Raw genomic sequence first — 20,408 nt, forward strand, 5'->3', positions numbered from 1 at the left:
CGGTGAGGTCTAAAACTTGTAAATTCTTCAGAATCACTATTTTTTTTTTTTTTTAATGATTACACTATTTTCTCTGTACTTCGTATACGAGAAAATAAAAAAAATTAAGATTCTTTTGATTATTGAGTGAAGCATACTACTGTAGAAAGTTTTTCAACTTTTCGTAGTAAGATTGATAGTATTATGATAATACATTTCCTCGCATTCGATTTGCTGATAACAATGTCAATGATTTGACTTTAAGGTTTCTATTTATATAGAGTTTATCGGTTGGGTCTTGAGTGGAACCAAGAGAAGCTGTCAGCTTAGAAATATCTTTAATGTTAACGAAAACAGTTTTGATTTCTTTAAGTAGGGCAAAGTCCAGTAGGCTGTTTCAGTCTTCTTTTGACATCGATGTGGCTAATGACTGGTTTTTTTTTTCTAGGTACCTGAATAGGGGGTGATTCTACATTATAATATTATTGAGTAATTCTAGTATTAATCACATGCATTTATTAAGTAATTTACTAATCTTTTCTGAATATGTTAATAAATAATTCTTCCAATTTTTTTCTACTCACATTTAACACATAATGAAAAAAGGCATCCATTTAAAAAAAATTATATTGCAGTGTAAAATACAACATTTATAACCCACAAAGAAAAAAAAAACAGTATATAATAAAACATTTTTAATCATAGCAATTGTAAATGACTAGCTATTAGCACAATCAGACATTCACTTCCGTTTAATCTTCAAATTAATGACTGTACTATACTTTTTAAATAAACCTATGTTTCTATACAAATTGGAAGTTTTTTCCTACAGCCCATATAAACTTAAACCTTAACTATGAGATCAATTTTTCTAGCATTGAGATTGATATTCTTGTTATACCATGTGAAACAAACTTTAACTTGCTTTATATTTTTTGTATAGAGAATCTAATATGCTGTTAAATATTTTATTAGTTCTTCATTGTTAATTATATGATCTAGTCTTCTTTTTCATTAATTCTGCCTAGCAGTCAAAACAATTCATTTTCAGTGAAAGAATAATTAGAATAGAGTAATCTGAAGAGCAAAAAATTTTTTTATAATAAATCAATAAAATACACAAAACCTGTTTTAAAAACTTTATTTTTTTATCATATACAACTTAACTATATATATATATTTCTTTGGCGAGTTTTAATTATAGTGTGCATTTGCTTATAACTTAAAAAATTTTAAACCATACCTTAAGTCAATTGAATTATAAGTGCTAATAATTTATGATGGCAATAATTTTTTTTAAAAAACAAAAGTTTCATGATTAACATATAAATATATGCACATTTAAAAACCATACAAACCAAAAATAAAAATCCATTCAAATGGCAATATCATTTAAAGATATTTAGAGAAATATTTACAAATTTCAACGAGTATTGCAACCATCAAAATTATAAATACCCAATTTTAATAAGACTATAAACCAAAAAAATAATAATAAATAAAAGAAAATTTATACAGTAATATTTGCCTTTGATTGTATTCATTAATAAAGAGTCAACAGCAGGGCTTCTTATACATTTTCCAATTGCAATCCATTTGCAAATAGAATAATTTTTCCCTATTCCTTTCATATCAGTGATAGTTAAACTTATTAAATTTGAATAAAACAATGGAGCATTAATCAAAGATAAATTAAATGAATTATTAAACCATTTTATTAAAATCTTTAAAATTAGATGATTTTCTTAGTCAGTTATGCTTGTGAATGTTAAAAATTAAGATAATCTGCAAGTTTCTTAAACTCCAATATTTTTCTATATAATCATATATTCCTTAACCAGAGTTTAACAAGCCCTGATCTATGAATACATAAACTGATTCAATCATCGCTTTTTCTTAAAGCAGGCTTGACACAAAGTCTTTGGGCGACTTTTACCATCTGTAACTTCATGCTGCCACTGTGCACCAGAATTTTCTGGTCCGGGTCGTACAACACCACAAACAGCACAGCAGCCACAGCGACCACATACCCACTTTCCTTGTGGCAGTGCCTTCAAACCTACACAGAAAGTATGATACCCTCTATCACACACATCACAGAATAGCATTTTATCTTCATCATTAGGATCACGACATTGTGAGCAAACTTTGCAATCAGTACATTGCCATGGATATGTCTTTAGTACATCCACAACATCTGCTGTCAGATCTACACAGGATGGATGCACACTATTTTCACAATCAGCACAATGAACCAAGTCTCCTCCTTTTTTACAAACCTTACAAACAGCATCAGGTCTGGCATCCGAGCCAGAGCTACTGTCTTCGCGGCTTGAACTACAACAGGATCCATCTGAGCTTTCCTCCGAATCAGATGGGCTGCCATCAGAGCCAGCTTTTACAGTTGGAAGCTCTTTCAAAGGTCCGTAAAGGACAGTATTAACAGGTAAATATTTAAGTTCATCAGATGTATATTCTTTATAATAATCCTGATACTGTCCTGGGAGAAGGGCAACAGGATATTTGCCAGGTTTGCCACGGGTTACAGCAGGTTTGTTTGTACGGCCTGGATAATGAATGGTGAAAGTTTGCAAGTCCATACAAGAACGACGCTCCTCTCGACGTTCTTGGTTCAAATGAGCATTGTACTCTGCAGCTGATTTTACTGCTTTTTTCACCAGATCTACCATTTTGGTCTTGTCAGAAGTAGCTGCAGCAGCATATTCACGGTGTTTTTCACTGAGGTTTTTCTGCTGTTTCTCTCTTAAAACCCGTACATATTCCTGGTAGCGATCTGGGTAATCTTTACTCATTAATTCAAGAACTTCCTCAGATCTCAGAGCAGTGAGACCGAGATCACATTGCATCTCACTGACAACATTGCGATCTTTTAAAAATTGCTTTTCATCCATTTCTACAGTTCTACGTGAAAGATCTGGATATTTTCGTTTAAAAGATTTAACATTGAGATAATCACAAATTTGTTCTTGGAGAATGTAGTACTCACCATTTTCTTGGGGCCACATGTATTCAAATAGATTCTCTGGTGGAAAAGCTGATTGTTCTTTTTCTTCGTCATCAGAACACCGCCGTTTTAGACTACTTTTTTGACTACTGGCGACACTATTTTGAGAGTCTTCATCCGGTGGAATTTCTGTTTGGGTTTGAGTTTTGGGTGGTTCCACACTCCAAGAGCTACGAGTATCATCCTCAAATAAAGCACTTTTAGGAGTTCCGACGCCCATTAAATTCAACTTCTGTCGGCTGATTGCATCAAAGGATTGATCATCAGATTGTTGATCAGTTGTCACTGGAGTAGTAGGAGACTGAAATGAACTTAAAGAATCTCCAGTTTCAGAAGTCGTAGAGAAAGAAGTAGGAATCCAATTAGAAGATTCGGCAGATGGTTCCATTTTTGCTATTTGAAATTCTATACTACATACTTCAATTACATAGAAACTTTACCGGTTTTATTAAGTAAACAACGGCATCTGGAGAACCGCGCCATATAAATTATTTTGGCGTTGAGTTGTATTAACATGAGCTATAGATACGAGTGGAACAATACAAAATATATTTTGAAAAATAAGTAAAAATAAGTAACAGTAACAATTAAAAATATAAATAATTTGTTTTTTATGAAAGAATAAAGCAGACAGTATTAAATATATGGATTATCCATTTTTTAATGAATTTAATCGTTTATTCTTATTCATTTTCTTAAGCATTCTAAAATGAATAAAAAAAAACAAATATTATATTTATTAGGTTATTGATTATTATACGCATCTTTAAAGAGGCAATATTTCCAAAATGTCCCCTCAAAATTTGTTCTGGAATATTATCGATCATGGTTACTAAAAGTCACGTGATTTTTTATGAGTTAAATGTGCATAAGAGCTCAAAGATTTTTTGTAATTGTGAGCCTGTTTATCACGCAATATAGATTTGAAATTTTATTTGCTTTTCGATGAAATAATAAGATATTTTGAAAAAGTTTAGTTGCCTTTAAAGGAAAAAGATTTCTGTAAACCTGTCCGATAATTATTGATCATGTGACTTTTTTTCATCTACTATAATTTCAGAAGCTCAAACGTCGTTTTCATCCTTATATCATTATCCCTAAATCATTAACGATTTCACATCAATGTTTCCTAGCGAAATAAATGATAGGGTGCTAGAAACATAAGTATATTTTGTAGATGGTGTTTGAGAGAAGGTGGAAAAATACAAAAGTGATTCTAGTCTCGCTTAACTTCACTTCGCTCAGCCTCCTTAACAAGCTAAAATAGTTTCGGTTGAGCACCATTTTGTTGTTAGAGGGCCAATCGTGTTACGTAAACGAATACTAGAACTGTTTGCGTGTTATAATTTTGACGAAATTACTGAATTTTAGTGACTGCATTAACCACTAACGAGCTGATGAGACATATGACAATGGTAAGCGCAAACTTTTACTATGCTTGCTTATTGCTGAATTTTCGATCGATCGTATATGTGTTGAAATATTGTCGACAAGACTTTCTAAATATATTGACAAATGTCTTTCGAATGTGCCAAGTCGGTGCATCTTGACGACAAACACTGTGCATCTAAGATGTCGAATTGTTTGTATGCAAAACATCTATGTCTAAATTATTGCGATCGGAATACTAGAAATTGATAATTTTTTCACCTTATAATATATATTTTAATGTAATAAATTTGTCGTGTATCATTTTGAAATTGATTGAATCATTTTATTTTGTTCTTTTAAGTCTTAAAATTATCGTAATTGGAAATTTGCTTTCAAATTTTTATTGTAATGATTTTATTTTAATCTTTTTATTTTATTAAATACATTAGTGAATAACAGAAAATTTTCAGATAAAATTTTTAGTTTATCAATTGGCTTATTTGTAGGACTTTTGACTATTTCTTCAAATTCTGTCATTTTTTTGAAACAGTAGAAAGAGAAAATTGTAAAAGTTAAGGCATTCATTCAGCAGAAATTTAAAACAAATTATTATCCATTTTCGAATATTTGGCTCATTGTTGTGGCTTCCTACTGTACAGATAATGGTAAATGTTATGCCATGTGCATTGTATAAATGATAAATTTAGAGAGTTGAATTTCTTTCTACCTTATAAAATATAAAAGCTTTTATTGGCATGTTGCCAGACACCCCATGTCCTTACTGCTATTTTTAAAATAATGGGAGTAAAAATCATTGCTAAAAATTATATCATTATTCAAGTGTATGGATAATAAATTATTTAGGTATTAAATAATGAAATCAATCAGTCCATTCCTTTTAATGCTAGTTAATTCCAGATCAGATTTTTCCATATTACAAGAAATAATTGTGTGAATTTTTATATCTTACTGTTATGTGAATTGTTTGAAGTGCATATGATACACGGAGTAAGAAACTCAACAATATTTTACAGAATGTAAATAGTAACTATTAGGGAATAGCATAAGATGGTTTTTATCACAATTACGAAGGTATTTTAAAACTGTGCCAGATGTCTTTTGAAAGTGTATTTAACTTTCTAAATAAATTATGTTCTATAATAAAAATTTTGTATTTCACATTCTGTGACAGTTTTTATTTTTTAATTTACCTTACTGGAATATCAAAACTTTTTTAATTAAAAAATAACAAGTATAGTTAAATACTTTAAAAAAAATTTATAAATTGTTGAAATTCTATGTAAATTCAAACTTTTATGTATATTTTCTCATAAACTTTTGATATATAAATTAATAATTGATGCCATATGAGAAAAAGATATTTCTCATGTCTATTGAATGAAAAGATATATTTTAAATCGTCCTATTTTTTCCTTGTCCACTTTAAAAACTTAAAAATTATCAATAACTTATAGGGGGGGGGAGTTAAATTTCAGTTGTTTTTAAAATAATTATTTGGTACACTGTTTTTTCAAGAAGTTGCTATTGATATTCAGTTTTATGGAAACTAAAGCAATAAGAAGACTTCATATATTACAATATTTATTTAATACATTTTAGAAAAAATGTAGTGTACTTATGTGTAAATCATTCTTTGAAGAAAAAAGTGTGGAGCTCTTTAACAATTTTTGTCAAGATTTAAAGAAATTGTCCAAATTTTATCTTTTCTGAAGATTTTTTTGTTAAAGTCCTGTTGAGTGCACAGGGAAAATTAAGTGGGAACGCAGAAAGCTGGAAAAATGGAATTATGTGAGCAATATGGTAACAGTGTAGTTTAGTGTGCCCTTTGCTCTGCTAAGGATACCAAGTCACCAATAAAGATGGCTGACAAAATAAACACTTCAACAAAACAGCTACGGTTACCACTTTTTACATTAAAATAATAATCTTTACTCAAAAGTATGGATTTATCTGAGATTTTTTTTTTTTTTTTGAACTTTTGGGACCATTATCACTGATTATCTTAACAATTTTGAAATAAAGAAGAGAGAGCAAAATTTAGAGCATGCAATGTCATCAGCATCTGAAAAAGGCAGCAGGAGTGGAAACCTAGTGGCTTCGCTAGCACATTGAACATCAGGATTGTGTGGATAATAGGAACAGTACATAATCAAGAGAGAGAACAGAGGAAGAAGCAATCAAAACATTATCCATACAAAATTTCAAACAAGAATCCTTTTCCCAACTTCATCAACTTGTAAAAAATATATATGTATTCCACTCGCTCTTCATCCATTCTGTAGGTTCAAAATATTTCATGCCATCCCATTCAACCAGACATCTATTCTTGCACAATAACATAACCAACATAACAAATTATCAAGGGAACCATCTGAGCACAAAAAGAATGAGAACTGAAAGGAATTCCATTGCAGAAGATTTTTAAATTAAGACGATTTCTTAAATTGCATACTGACAGTTAAAAATTGCTGAAGAATAAATGTTTTCGCTTTGTATTCACATTAAAAATAACATTGCAGTGTCATAAAATAGTTGTAGTTCATGTAATCTCAACCATTGTCAAAAGTAGTAAACAAAATAGCATTAGGGTTGCTAGAAGAACGTTTCGTTGGGTTGCCATATTGGCAACAAACTCGGATAGCACATTAAACTACATTTCAACCGGCAATATCATATCAATAAATTTTGTATTGAATAATTAATTTTGTCATACATAATGCTTGCATTAGTTGACTTTTAAAAGCTAATTTAATATGTGACTCATGGAAGTCTGAACACTCATGGAAGTCTGAAGGTCTGAAACAGCGGTTGCAGAATACACAAAAGAAATGGGTTAATAGGGGGTATGGTCCCCTCTTACAGCTAGCTATACACGCCTTGCAACTGATGTCATACTGGAAATAAGGCAGCTTATCAGTGCATGTGGCAATTGGTCTCGCTCATTCACCAACGCTGTTTCAGTTTCTGGATGGTTCTCGGAGGAGAGTTGCAATTGTCCTCCCCAGAGCGTCCCAGACATGCTCTGTAGGGTGAGGTCTGGAGACCTGGCTGGCCAATCCATCCGGTGAATATCCTCACTCTCAAGAAATTTGTCGACCAGAAGAGCTCTATGTGGCCTTGCGTTATCGTCCATTAAGATGAACTCGGGGCCCGCTGCACCCCAGAAAAGGCAAACATAGGGCTCCAAGACATCCCTATACTTCACACCAGTCACAGAGCCTCTGTCAAAGACGTGCAGTGGTGTGCACGTCTTTGACAGGGGCACCGTCAAAGGTCTGATTGACAATGGTCTGGGCACGCACCATCTAACATGGTGCGTGCCCAGACCATTACACCGCCATAACTGTTGATTTTGCAGACATTGGAGGGTAGGTAGCGGGTCCCTGGCTCTCTCCATATGAAAGAACGGCAAGAATTGGTGTTTAGGCTAAAACGGGACTCGTTGGTGAACAGAACGGGTGCCGATTGCTCCATACTCCAGTCACTATGTTGCCTGCACCATGCTAATCGGACTCTCCTGTTCGTAGACGTGAGCGGGACGCAAACAGCCAGTCTTCTGGCAAACAATCCTCTCTCATTCAGTCTCTTGGAACAAATCATCCTTGATGCACGGGTTCCTGTGGCTGCATACAGGTCCCGAGGGAGCTGAGAAGCTGTTGCCCCTCTCTTACGCCTCGCTAAAATGGACAAATGGCAATCTTCTCTGGCCGTCGTGGCTCTTTGACGACCTTGCCCAGGCTTTCTCTTGATGGATCCAGTATCCTGGAACTGTTTCCATAGGTTACACACGACGCTGGACTTTAAATGAAACTCTGCATATCTGGACTTGCGATTGGCCTGCCTCTAACCTGCCCACAATTCGCCATCTCATTCCATCATCTAAACGTTGGTTACTTATTTGTACTGTTCCGATGTGAATTTCACCGATTGCTGCAAGATAACACCAAGAAATTCGCCAATGTGTGCTAGCGAATGAAATTTGTCCTACCCTCCACGCACTTATAAAGCCTGTTTTACTGCTGGTTCCACCTATACACATGTGTACACTTACGTATTAGCTGTACAACATTTGCATTTTTATCTAGAAGCAGTGGTTTTTCCTTCAGTTCAGTTCTTTTCATGCAATTCGATAAAATATGTAAATTGTCTTCATTTCTTACACCAGCGTATTATAAGTACTTCAAAGTAATAAGTAGCTTGGATTTTTATCAACATTTGAATGTCTTGAACTGAAACGGAACATTTTTCAACGAAACTGGTTATATCATCTAGTATTTTAATAAAAGAGGAATGTTATGCAAAATATTATTTCAAAAAAAGAGTTATTTTGAAAATTAGTGATGCCTGTATTAAGGTTTCATTTTAATATGATTCAAAACTCTGTCTAGCAGCATAGAATCCTAAAAATCTATAAAATTAGTGTGTTGCACAGTATATACCTGTAAGGTATAACAAACTGATGAAAGCTTTCATCTCGATGTGAGTCAATTCTGCTCTCGCAAGATCAAGGTATTGGTTAGTCCATTCTACTATAGAGTTGAGAATTTATTAATCAATGAAAAATAATCAAGAGTCTAAAATCGTTGTGTTTTCCTTGCGATTCCAATAACATCTAGTTAGTCTACCAATAAATTCTGTTTGCTGACTTTCTTTCTGCTTAGCGAATGTTTGTTCTAACAGTGCGAATCAACAATCGTTCCATTCTTCCTTCGATAGGCTATGTAGTATGTGTCATTATCGAAATTTTGTTCCCCAGAAGATGAATTAGCATTGTTTTTTTCCTTTTCTGAATCTTGGTCTCTCACTAGAAGATCATCTACTCTATCAGTATCAGATTAATCTCCAAAATTCTTCTCCTCTGTCAAATCATTAAAAAATATTCCCTGAATTTCCTTCATTGCACTGGGATTATTCAAAACAACAGTCCTGTTTTTTAATGCATTATAAAATGCGAATTTAGAATGAAAGCGAATTTAGAATGAAAGCGAATTTAGTCATGTAGTACTTAGTGCATGATTACAATATTTCCTGCATTTATTATTGATTTTCTGTCGGCTAAAAGTATCCTAGTATTTGCAGAAAATAAGGTAATATAAAAAGAAAATATATAATTCATAAAAATATTACATCTATAATACTTGTGCATATGGTCGTGTTACACCTATGGGTGAACAGAACTGCCACAACTCTGCACCAATATGTTTGAAGCTGTTGAGTACACTGACATCTGAGTAATTGTAAGATAACAGGAAACCATTCCCTTAGAAGCTTCCATTGGTGACAGAGAAGGGGAAAGTGCAGTAATGATGTACCTGTAAGGTATATTCTGCTAACGGAAGGTTAATATACTGACTCCTATTTTGTTCATTATTTATATGAGCCATCCTAATAGTCAAATCCCCTTAATATCATAGAATTAAGAATGTAATTGCCTCTTTCATATATCTAATATTCTTATTTCTTATGAAAATCTAGTTATTAAATGGAGTTCTTCCTGAATTTTCAGTAATAGAAGAAAATTATGCAATTAAATATTTGATGAAACAGTGAAAATGCTTTGAATTAATGTTATTTTTTAAGGATAAATGAATTGATTTTTGAATTTTAAGATGGTGTAAAAATTATTATAGTGATATGTTTTTAGGGAATATCACTGTAAAACACCAAAATCGTGCTTAATTTTGAATTTATTAAAATTTTAATAAGAAATTTTTCCGATGTACATATTTGCACCTTTTGCAGAATTTTGATATAGTATGTAATTCAGTCTTAAAACTGGGATATTTTCTTTGAATTATAACCATTTTATTCTCAATATTTTCTTTTCTTTTTATTTAATTTTTTACAAATTCTGATCTTTTTTGTGAACAATTTCAGGTATAGATGATTTCAATTTTAACCTCATTATTTACTGTAAATAACTAATCTTATAATATTAATGAGCTTAAACATTACAAATGGTTGAAGGTACTTTTGATGTTCCATACTTCATTCTGTATTGTTGTTCTGTACCAAATAATTCATATATATAATATTGTTTCCTCAAAACTATATACTTAAAATGTTCTTAGGATTAAATACATTCCTTTATGTATATAATGCGATTTATCTGCTTTAAATGTCTTTTTTGTCCTAATTGAACTTCTTCCAAAACTTCTGAGAGAGATAAGGAGCATGCTCTTGCTTCCCATTTTTATTAAACGGAATTGTAATTTAGAATTCCTTTAATATGATTATTTGATTTATGTAGAATAGCAGTCACAATTAGGATTTAATGTCAAATTTCAATTTTAATAGAAATTATACAAAAGAATATATAAAATCTGTTTAGATTTCAAAAAGTTAATAAGGCTTTTATTAAATATTAGGGCTTAAATCTTTTGTCTTATTTTATTAATTATTTTTAGTTATTTTATAACATTATTTACCTGTTGCACTTTTCATGATTACATAGAATGGATATTTGTCACCCTTGTGTATTTCAAAAATTTCACATAAAAGATTAAATTTATCTTTATTTGTTCTGTAATAATGCTATTGTTTTCCAAGCGATAGTTAAAAGTAGTGTGATATTGAATCTTAAAAAGTTGCTTTAAAATCAAATTCAAAATGGTCAGTTGTTTTTATTTTTAAAGAAATAATACCTTTTGCTTAAGAACATATGAAATTTTCTTCTTATTGTGCCCTTTTAACTTACAGCTAGAAAAAGGATTCATAAGAGCAGTTAATCTCTAAGTTTTAAAAAATTGCTTGGATGGCAATTGCATTAAATGTCACTTTTATAATACATATGTTACAATTTGTTTCACCTGGTGCATGAAACATTAAGTGCTTTGATAAGGGTTTTTTTAAGCAGTGACAGCACCTGTTAAAATTCTATCATCAAACAAAAGACTTGTGTTTAGAATAAATTAAAAGTAATAATTTATTTAAGAAATACAAACCTATTCCTAGACCTTTAATCAATGAAATATTATGAAAATATACATGTAATTTCAAGTTAAAAAAAGAATTCCTCTTTATTTATTATTAATTGGCTGCATATTTAAAATCTTGTTATTGTTCTTCCCCACCCCCTCTTATTAAATCTGAGTTAATTTTGATTACAGAGAACTTTAGTTTTGCAAAACATAAATTTATTAAAATTGGCAATTTGGCATATTAAATTTTATAAATAGTTGTTTTAATCATGATTAAAAACAAATATTAAGACAGTACATCTGCTATGTGAAAAATATGCTTATTTTTCACTTTCTTGCATACAAATATTGTTATTTTTGCTTGCAAAGAAAGTCTTTCAGTTTCCAAAAAATTCTAATTTGAAATTTTGACAGATCTTCACCTTTTTTCTGGGTTCGAAAAATGCATGTCTTGTCTGTCTGTCTACAGAATAATTTAAAAATGCTTTGAGTTTGGCAGATGGAATATGGTAAATGGTTTTTCAGCTAACTTTGTAAATTTTTATCAAAATCTTGAGCAAAATCAATTCCTGAGTACAAATGAACATAATATCTACAAAATGTTGAGAGCTAGATAGATAAAGTTTGGTAGACAGCTCTAGCATCTAAAATTTATTGTCAAATCTATTAAGGGATTGAGTGTCTGTGTATTTGCAAGCATATAAATGCAATAATTCAACAGTATATCTTGGCTTAATGAAATATGGTTCTCAGTTTTAGCCCTTAAAATATAGATTATTGAATTTTGAAACAAATCTGTTAAAGAAGTGGCCTTCTGTTGGTCTATTCTTTTGCATGCATGTAATGATAACTCAAAAATGTAATGACTTAAATAATTAAAATTTTGTATGCAAATTATTGACTATAATTGTAGGTTTACGTCAAATTTTAATTTTGATCGATCAGAGAAAAAAAAAGTAGAAATATGTATTCTTAGCTGTGTAGTTTGGGTTTCTGTATTAACTCCTGTCAGCGATTAATCGCATAAGCTCGTAAACTAGATTTAGTAAAAATGGTTGATTCCAGTCAAAGATTGATGTTATATAATTATTTTTTGCCAGTACCATGCATTTAATATCTTTTAATATACAGATATTAATGCATAAAAGATTTATATGCATATAATATACAGATATCGGTTTTCTTTACTTTTTTGTGTAGCTTTTGTTGTTTACTTTTTTCTTTACTTTTTTGTATTACGACCTTGCCCAAGATTTGTAATTTTATGCAAGAAGGGATAACACCTGTTATAAGAAATGAGCAAGACAGTTTTGGTGAGACCACTATTGTTGATATGATAAAATTTATTTTTTCCATTAAATACTTTACTTCTCATAATAATTGCTGTTTGTAAATCATATTGTAATATTCAACTGTTGTAATGCATATTGAATTTTAAAATATTTCTTTTAAATATTTTTGTTTTAATTCTAAAAGTATTTGGTTAAATTTAAAAAATAATTCTGGATATTGGTTACATTGATCATTTATTATTAAAAAATGAATTGAAAACGTCAATTTGAGACCACATTTTTTTTTTTTTTTTTTTTTTTGTAAATGAATTTAATAAGCTGAAGTTATTTGATTTAGCAATCTATATCCGATGGGGAACCTCTTCTGAAGTCCCCTCTCCGCTTGTTTTATTATTTTTTATGTGGCTAATCTTCGTTTGTGATGCGTTGGTTTTGAAATGCTTTAATCGAAGAGGGAGTTAAAATCATCATCAAATATTATTTCTATGAATTTTTCCCCCCTTTAAACTTGAAGATTATTGGTTGTAGCAGAATTTCCAATTGCGCAGAACCGATGTTTTTAAAGTAATAAACTGAGAGTCGAATTCAGGGTAAAAATCATCTTGGAATATTATTTGTTTTTCGAATAACAGTAACAAGTTGCTGAGTATATTAACTATCAGTGAATTTTTCTTTGTATCTTCTAAAATCTTAAAAATAAAACACACACATATATATATTACCGTACAATTTCCAGGTTTATAATTAGGAGTGCAATCGCACTAAGATATCTTCCCTGGCAGACGATCGATTCCTATTGAGCGCCGCCAAAAGAGATAATTGCGCCAATATGGTGTATGCGTAGTGATGGTTGCTGGGGGCGATACTGCGCATTGACGTCACGTAACGCGGCTGGCAGAAAGCAAACCGACCTTTTCCGACATACGATTTGGTCCAGTGAAAGTTGGTTGTTTGCGCGTGCGTGGTTTGAGTTAAAAAATCATTACGCGTTTTATTTTCATTTCACGGCTGGTTATCCTTTTCAGCTATTCTCTTACAACTAACTGATTTACAACTTTAATTTAATAAAGCGTATGTGGATGCGCCATTTAGCAACTTTTTCAGTTACACGATAAAATAAAATCGTATACCTTATTATTTGCAGTTCATATGCGCAAAATCATTGTAATCTTTGTGAGGGTCTCATATTGATTATTGTGAATCGTTGTTTTGAAGAATTTTAAAAATATTTCTGCTTCAGTTTGAACTTTGTATTCGAATTTCACAGTGTTATCGAAATGTCTACTATTACGAATATTTAATTTATTATTATTTTAGCTTAACATGTTATCTGCTTCATCACTATAGGCTCGTTCTCTATGATTCATATCTATTTAATTAAATGATCCCTTCTCTCATTCATTTAAGAAGTAGCAAAGGAAAAAAAAGGCTCATATGATTAGACAGATTGTATAAATAGCAGACTTAAATCATAGCAGCGAATTTGATAAATGCTGATATCAATATTACTTTGAAATTAGAACTTTGGTACGTAGGTTTTTGAGTTGACATCTTTGTATGCCATAGTCCTCAGCAACTAGTTTTATAGCTTGAAATTAAAACGTCAGTAATATTATTGTATCCCGACTGCGAATTGCTGACATGAATTTTGAAATATACTTTCTAAAATTTCTATCAAGTCTGTCGCTTATGTATTGGACTTTTTCACCTTCTCTGTTAAGTGCATTTGGAAATTATGTTCCGAGAGTCAAAATTTAAAAGTAATAAAATTTTCCTTAAATAAATATCTTAAACATATTTCTGTGACATTATGCGCTGCACATTTTGGCTACGTACTATTAAAAAGTTCTTACTATTAGGTAACTAACATATTGTTGGTAAGATACTGTAATCTTTGACGACATATAAATTGTTTAAATTAAAAAAAAACATATTAAAAATGTTTAGCTTTCTTATCAGTATTAATTTTCTGGTGTGAAATATTTCATAAACTGGAGATTCATATATTAAGTTTTATTATTCTAATCAGATATTTTGTTACATTCACAAAATAATTATATAGAAATAAAATTGCAATGATCCTTTTGCGTCTCCTTGTGGAAAAAAACTCTCGAGCGGTAACAAACTGCAACCTCGTCGAATGTTTGGACGGCACTCGTGAGCATGCTCTTTTCTCCAATTTTTACTCTGCTGCATTACATCCGCGCTTCGAGGAGGGATGTATTCCGTGGCCACTCGCTATTTTTCTTGTTCCCAGCTTTCCCCTCTCTCTTCCTACCCCGGCTCTCTCAGGATGGAAGCGCACTTGATTTTAGTAATTCACAGCCGCCGAAGCGACTAAAGCTGATTTTTGACTTTAAATTAGTCTTAATTGCATTGTGATTAATTCGAACATTTTTAAAAAATGCATCTCACATGAAGCAACTGACTATTAAACTAAACGATAAGGTTTATTATTATTTAAATTTCTCTAGATTCTGTTGTTTTTAATTTTGCTCTTCAAAATCGTTGTCAACAGATGGCAAAATTATCAGCTTACTGATATCAGAATTTAGGTGTGCTCTTTAACTTCCTTTTTTTTTTTTTTTTTTTTGAGTAATCACTCTTTATATTATTTGATTGTAATTGCAGTGAATTTATTTTTAAATTACTTTAAATTAAATATCAACAAAAGAGTATGTGTACTTGTTTAATAATTTGAAAGTTTTTCCATTGCTTGATATTTTATGGTCCTGTCATTTTTGGTATAAATAGAAACTGTATTGAATTCCACGTATTCCCCTCCCCCTTCCCATTTTAAATCACGAACTCAATACTTTTGTTGCAAATCATATTTTATGGACATGTATCTGCTGTTTCAAATGATGAAAGTGATAGCCTAGTGGTAAAATCTTGGTACTTGGATCTGGAATTCTGTAGTTTCCAGACCTGATTTCATTACATATCAGACGGTACACAGTAAATCTGACGTCGTGGGCCAAGCATCCTCCTTTTGGTGTAGTTCGGAAGTTTGTTGATGAGTTGCCAGCTCATGTGTCGTTCTCGACATCTGAACGGGATTAATTCATTAATTGCACATAATAATTATTATTTTTAATCTTTGGCCAGATAAGTTATATGCACAAAAAGTTATGCAACAGTATAATTGCATTCAAAATGTGTTTTGTTATGAAAATGTATGATATTTTTGTTAAAGGGTATCATTATAAAATGATGAATAAAATCATTTCAATAAAAAAAAAAGCTGAGTAAGTAACGAATCATTACTATAATCTCTAAATTACATATTTATGTGCGGTATTTCATTTTATTATAAAAACTAAATAAAAAATTATAATGTCTGAAATATGATAATTCTGTTCCGTTCTGTTCCGCTAGACGAATTTCAAATTTGTTCGTTAGTTTTATAGAAACGAAGAACAGAATACGCACTTTCTACTACATACAATATTAATGAATGCATATAGAATGAAATTGAACTGCCAGGACCAAAAATATTTTTGGCGCCGAGTGCTATACGTAAAGTTCCAAAATCTTCAAATGGAAATTGTGGCAGCTAATGGGTTAAAAAGTATGTCAGACTCAAATATTTCTATTGTTGCTTTCAATCGAAACTTTAATATAACTTATTTAAAATTATGCTTTTACACTCGAAAACCTCGTTTCACATTGGTATATAAGTCACAGTACTGTATCGAATTAACCTAATTGTGTTATGTTGAGGGGTTTATTTAATTTCTTTGTAGTGGTGGTTTTAAAATGTTTTTTTTACGCTACACCGAATCTCGTATGGTATGCAGATAAAATCTTGTAAAATTGAGAGTTAAGCTGGGTTTTGTAACCAGAGTATTATGTATTAAATATTTCGAACTAGCCGATTTTGGCGAATATTTGGTTCGCTAGGATTAATGGTCACTAAAATTTTTAATTTAATATTTTGGGTAATTTTATTTTAATCGGTGCCTCAATAAAATATTTTTTAATTTTAAATTTTGATAGCCATGCAACTTATACTACTATCAAAGAAGCTTTGCATCGCTGTGTTCATTGTACTATGCATTTTTGTAATATTTTATATCTTTATACATCCAATTATAACGCAGGAAAGAATTATAATGTTTAAAAATGAGCACATTTTGATAACACTATTTCACCATTACTTGGTTCTGAAGTAAAACCTAAATTGTGCAAGAAAATTCCGAAAAAAATTATTTAAAAGCATCTTTTTTATTGAAACTTACTCACCATGGGAAAATAAGCCGAACCTTCATAGCTCGATCACAATACTGGAGCGGAAAAGAAAATTTAGTATGAAGTATTAGTAGCAACAATGAAAACAATTTGAGTTTTATTTCAAAAGTAAAATATATTGTTGTAAAATAATCAAAATATTTTTTAGTTATATAAAGATAACCAGCTGAAGTTTTCTCCTCAAAGGTTTCTTGCATACTCTTTAATAAATGTTTTTACCCAGAAAACGCTTTGCATGGAATTCAAATGTCATAGTTATGAAGTCTTAACCGTTGGCGTGCATTTAGCTCTTTTACTGAATTTGTCATATGATTTTGGGCGATGGAACCCTGGCATTGCAGTTAAAAGTATTCGAAAATCGAATTTTTTTGTTTTGGACTAGTTTTTTCCAATCGTTTGAAACAAAAATTTGGCACCAAACTACTTGTAGTCACAAGATCTCATACCAAATGTGTAATATATTTAAATCACTGCGGTTTTGAGCTATCGGCATTAAATGTTTCTGAAAGCACAGACCAGCAGAACGACAATCAATCATTGGATTTGACACAAAATTTAATAGGTGTTAAATAAGTGTACCGAATTTTATCTATCTAGCTCTCTTCATTTTATAGTTATCGTGTTAACTGTGAAAATTCGAACAACTGGACAAACAGACTTCTTTGGAACGGACTTAGAACAAAATTTGTTAGAAATCTACAAATTTGGTATAAAGACTATATACCAAATTTTATCCGTCTAGCTCAAAGCGTTTTTGAGTTATCTTTGTCACAGACAAACAGGTGAACAGTTTCCGAAAATTTGTTTTTCGAACTCGGGGAACTCTAAAACGTGGAGATTCTTCAAAATCTGGGGCCTGAATATTTTGCCGATTACAATACTTTCTCTATACTACGTATACAAGAAAGTTAAAAAAAAAAAGTCAAAATGACTGATACATTGAAAAGATAATTTTGTAATTTTATTTTAAGATGGCATAAAATTTATTTTGTGTTATAATATTTCTTGAAGTTGTCACAGAACAACTGTTAAAGTATTGCCTAATTTTTAATTAATAAAAATTTATATAATATGCCTAAATCGGCAGCTCTTGATCCAATGATCTTTCCTGCAGAACGCCACCACACACAATCTTTATTAATAGAAGAGATTGTTTTTGAATAAAGATAGACATTTAATCAACTTCACAATATAATACACAACACTGTAGCTTTCCCAAAACTTCTAGATTTAGCTACTGCTATATATCGATGCTCACTTTAATCATGGCTCATTGGATAATTTAAAAAACGGTAAAGACAGACAAAGATTTCCAGTTTGAAAATCTTTTAAATGACCATTAAAAATATTACCATCTCTAAACTTTTGTACAGTTCCCCAGGCTTAATCATATTTACTAAAATATTCTTGATACACAAACAAAATAGTATTACGCTTCTGCGATTAAATTAAGAAAGATTTGAAATTTTGAATTTTACTTTAGACTTTTTCCAGTATTACAATTATTCTTTCGCATAAAATATAATTTTTACTTATTCATGTCCGTATACAAGTATAAAAGAGAAATATTGTAATGGCTAAAATAAATAAAAAAATAAATTAAAAAAATTCGAATTCGAACTTCTAACGAATTCTTTTGCTTCAAACTTCCCCTTCCCAAAACACATTTTGGAAATTATGTTCAGCCGGTGATATTTCTAAAACGCTTTGCGTTAGATGCCTAAAATTTGACATATCGTCTTTACGCCAAATTGGTAGATTTCTATCAAATTTTGAGCACAATTCAATTCTGAGTACAAGTGAACATGATTACAAAATATAAAGAGCTAGATAGATCAAATTTGACATACAGATTTAAAATCCAAATTATAGATATGTATCAAATATGAAACCAGTTCCATCAAAAGGCTGATTGTTAGTCTGTACTTTCACAGGCATGTAAGCTCAATAATTTAATAAACGAAATTTGGTATTTCATTTTGCGACTACATTTGTAATCCTATGTGAAATTTTTGTTTCTGTCTGCCGAAAAAAGCTTGAAAAATAAATATTCGATTTTCGAATACTCATGAATTAGCCGCTTACCAATGGGTAAGCATCAAAAACTATTGTTCGGTCAATAAGTCGCAAGTACCAGTTTTTTTATACTATTTTACGAAACACACAACTCTCATGTGTGATACTTTGAAAATAAAAATTTGAGCGCGTTATTATGCTGGAGTAAAAGCGTTCGCAGCCTTGCCCAGTGTCCACAATTTAATCCTGAGAGAGGGATAAAAAATTTTATTTAGAAAGGAAGTTTTGAAGAGGCCATTTCCTTTGATTTAGATCAGCTAAAGCAGTTTCCCTATTAATTGCTTAAATATTATCTTTGAGTCGTGATTATAATAGAGACTTATGGAGGCAACCCAAGTTAACATTACACACTTAGAACGGCTGTATCATTAATGAATGATGTAAGAACTTGGGCTCTTAGGATTATGAAATTTAGTAATTGTGTTTTATGTAGAAAATTAAAACATGCAATATGCATTAGATATTGCATCTCTCAATTTCTCTTGTTTGTCTGGTTTAAAGTGCAAATAAAAAATTGTTTCCTGCATGAGATAAAATTATTTTTTTTATCTTTAAGTAATACATGATAGCCAGTAATGATGATATCAATACACAATATTATCGTTGTGCTTTGGGTCATAAAATTGGTTTTGACCCAATCCTCATTTATCTCATGTTCGACAAATATGAGATAAAATTTGGTGTGTGATAATTAAAAATATCGAAAAGCCCCCTCCTCCTTGTCTTATTCATTCCTATAGCAATTGTTATCGGAAACACTTAAGAATATTTGTCAACTGTTTTTCCTCTGTTAATATCGATAATAAAACTAATATTTATGTTCGCGTAATTGTAGGAGAGTGTATTTAGAATGCTACGAAAATCTGCTTTCATAGGCATGGTTTCCGATTGTTTTTATATTTGGGATCTTATCGTTCAGTGGTGATAAATCTTTTGTCACGAGGTCGAGTTTTTATGAAAGAATACTTAAGGATTTGCAAATTTTAGTTATTACAATTGCGTTTTGGCGTCTAGTGATGCTCCGATACTACGAAACTAAGAACTGTTTATTTAGATAATGTTGATAACGTTTAGGATTTGTGTATATTTGTAGACTTCAGAATGTGTTTGCCATTCGGCAATATTATGCGTTTTGCTAAATTCCATTAAAATCATAAGCGATTTTCTTTTCATAAAGAAATCACTTCTGGTAATTTTATTGATTTTCAGACAGATATGGTTCCGAATTTGATATAATTTTTAAAAAAATACTTGCCACTTCTAAAAGGTCGATTTTGTATGTACGGTTGCGAGGGAAAGGGGAAAGAAAAAGAGCGCGAGTGCCACCTATTTAATATATAATTTATTCTGTCATTGTTCCTCGCGCAATTAAAAGAAAAGTTATTATTCGAAAGGAATCGGGAATTAAATTAACATATCATGAATTAAAAATTTCACAGGAAGCTGTCTATATATTGAAATAAGAGCAAATTT

The 20,408-nt window shown here is 31.0% G+C and overlaps 2 protein-coding genes across 2 annotated transcripts in view; one reads left to right on the forward strand and one right to left on the reverse strand.

The window, feature by feature from the left end:
* Positions 1-1,193: 1,193 nt before the first annotated feature.
* LOC129980499 (PHD finger protein 10-like) lies at positions 1,194-3,494 on the reverse strand. The gene has a single exon (XM_056090830.1). The coding sequence runs from the start codon at positions 3,390-3,392 to the stop codon at positions 1,863-1,865; it is 1,530 nt and encodes a 509-aa protein (XP_055946805.1). The 5' UTR covers positions 3,393-3,494; the 3' UTR covers positions 1,194-1,862.
* Positions 3,495-4,095: 601 nt separating this feature from the next.
* The window catches only part of LOC129981158 (protein Gawky-like), a 67,217-nt gene continuing 50,904 nt past the window's right edge, over positions 4,096-20,408 (forward strand). The window contains exon 1 of the mRNA XM_056091864.1: positions 4,096-4,419. The gene's annotated coding sequence lies outside the window, so the exon portion shown is untranslated. The remainder of the gene's footprint in view (positions 4,420-20,408) is intronic.

This window comes from Argiope bruennichi, chromosome 8 (genome assembly GCF_947563725.1).
Source record: "Argiope bruennichi chromosome 8, qqArgBrue1.1, whole genome shotgun sequence".
Taxonomy (NCBI): domain Eukaryota; kingdom Metazoa; phylum Arthropoda; class Arachnida; order Araneae; family Araneidae; genus Argiope; species Argiope bruennichi.

Excerpts from the sequence above, each read along its gene's own strand:
- LOC129980499 (XM_056090830.1), bottom strand. The coding sequence starts at position 3,392 with ATGGAACCATCTGCCGAATCTTCTAATTGGATTCCTACTTCTTTCTCT.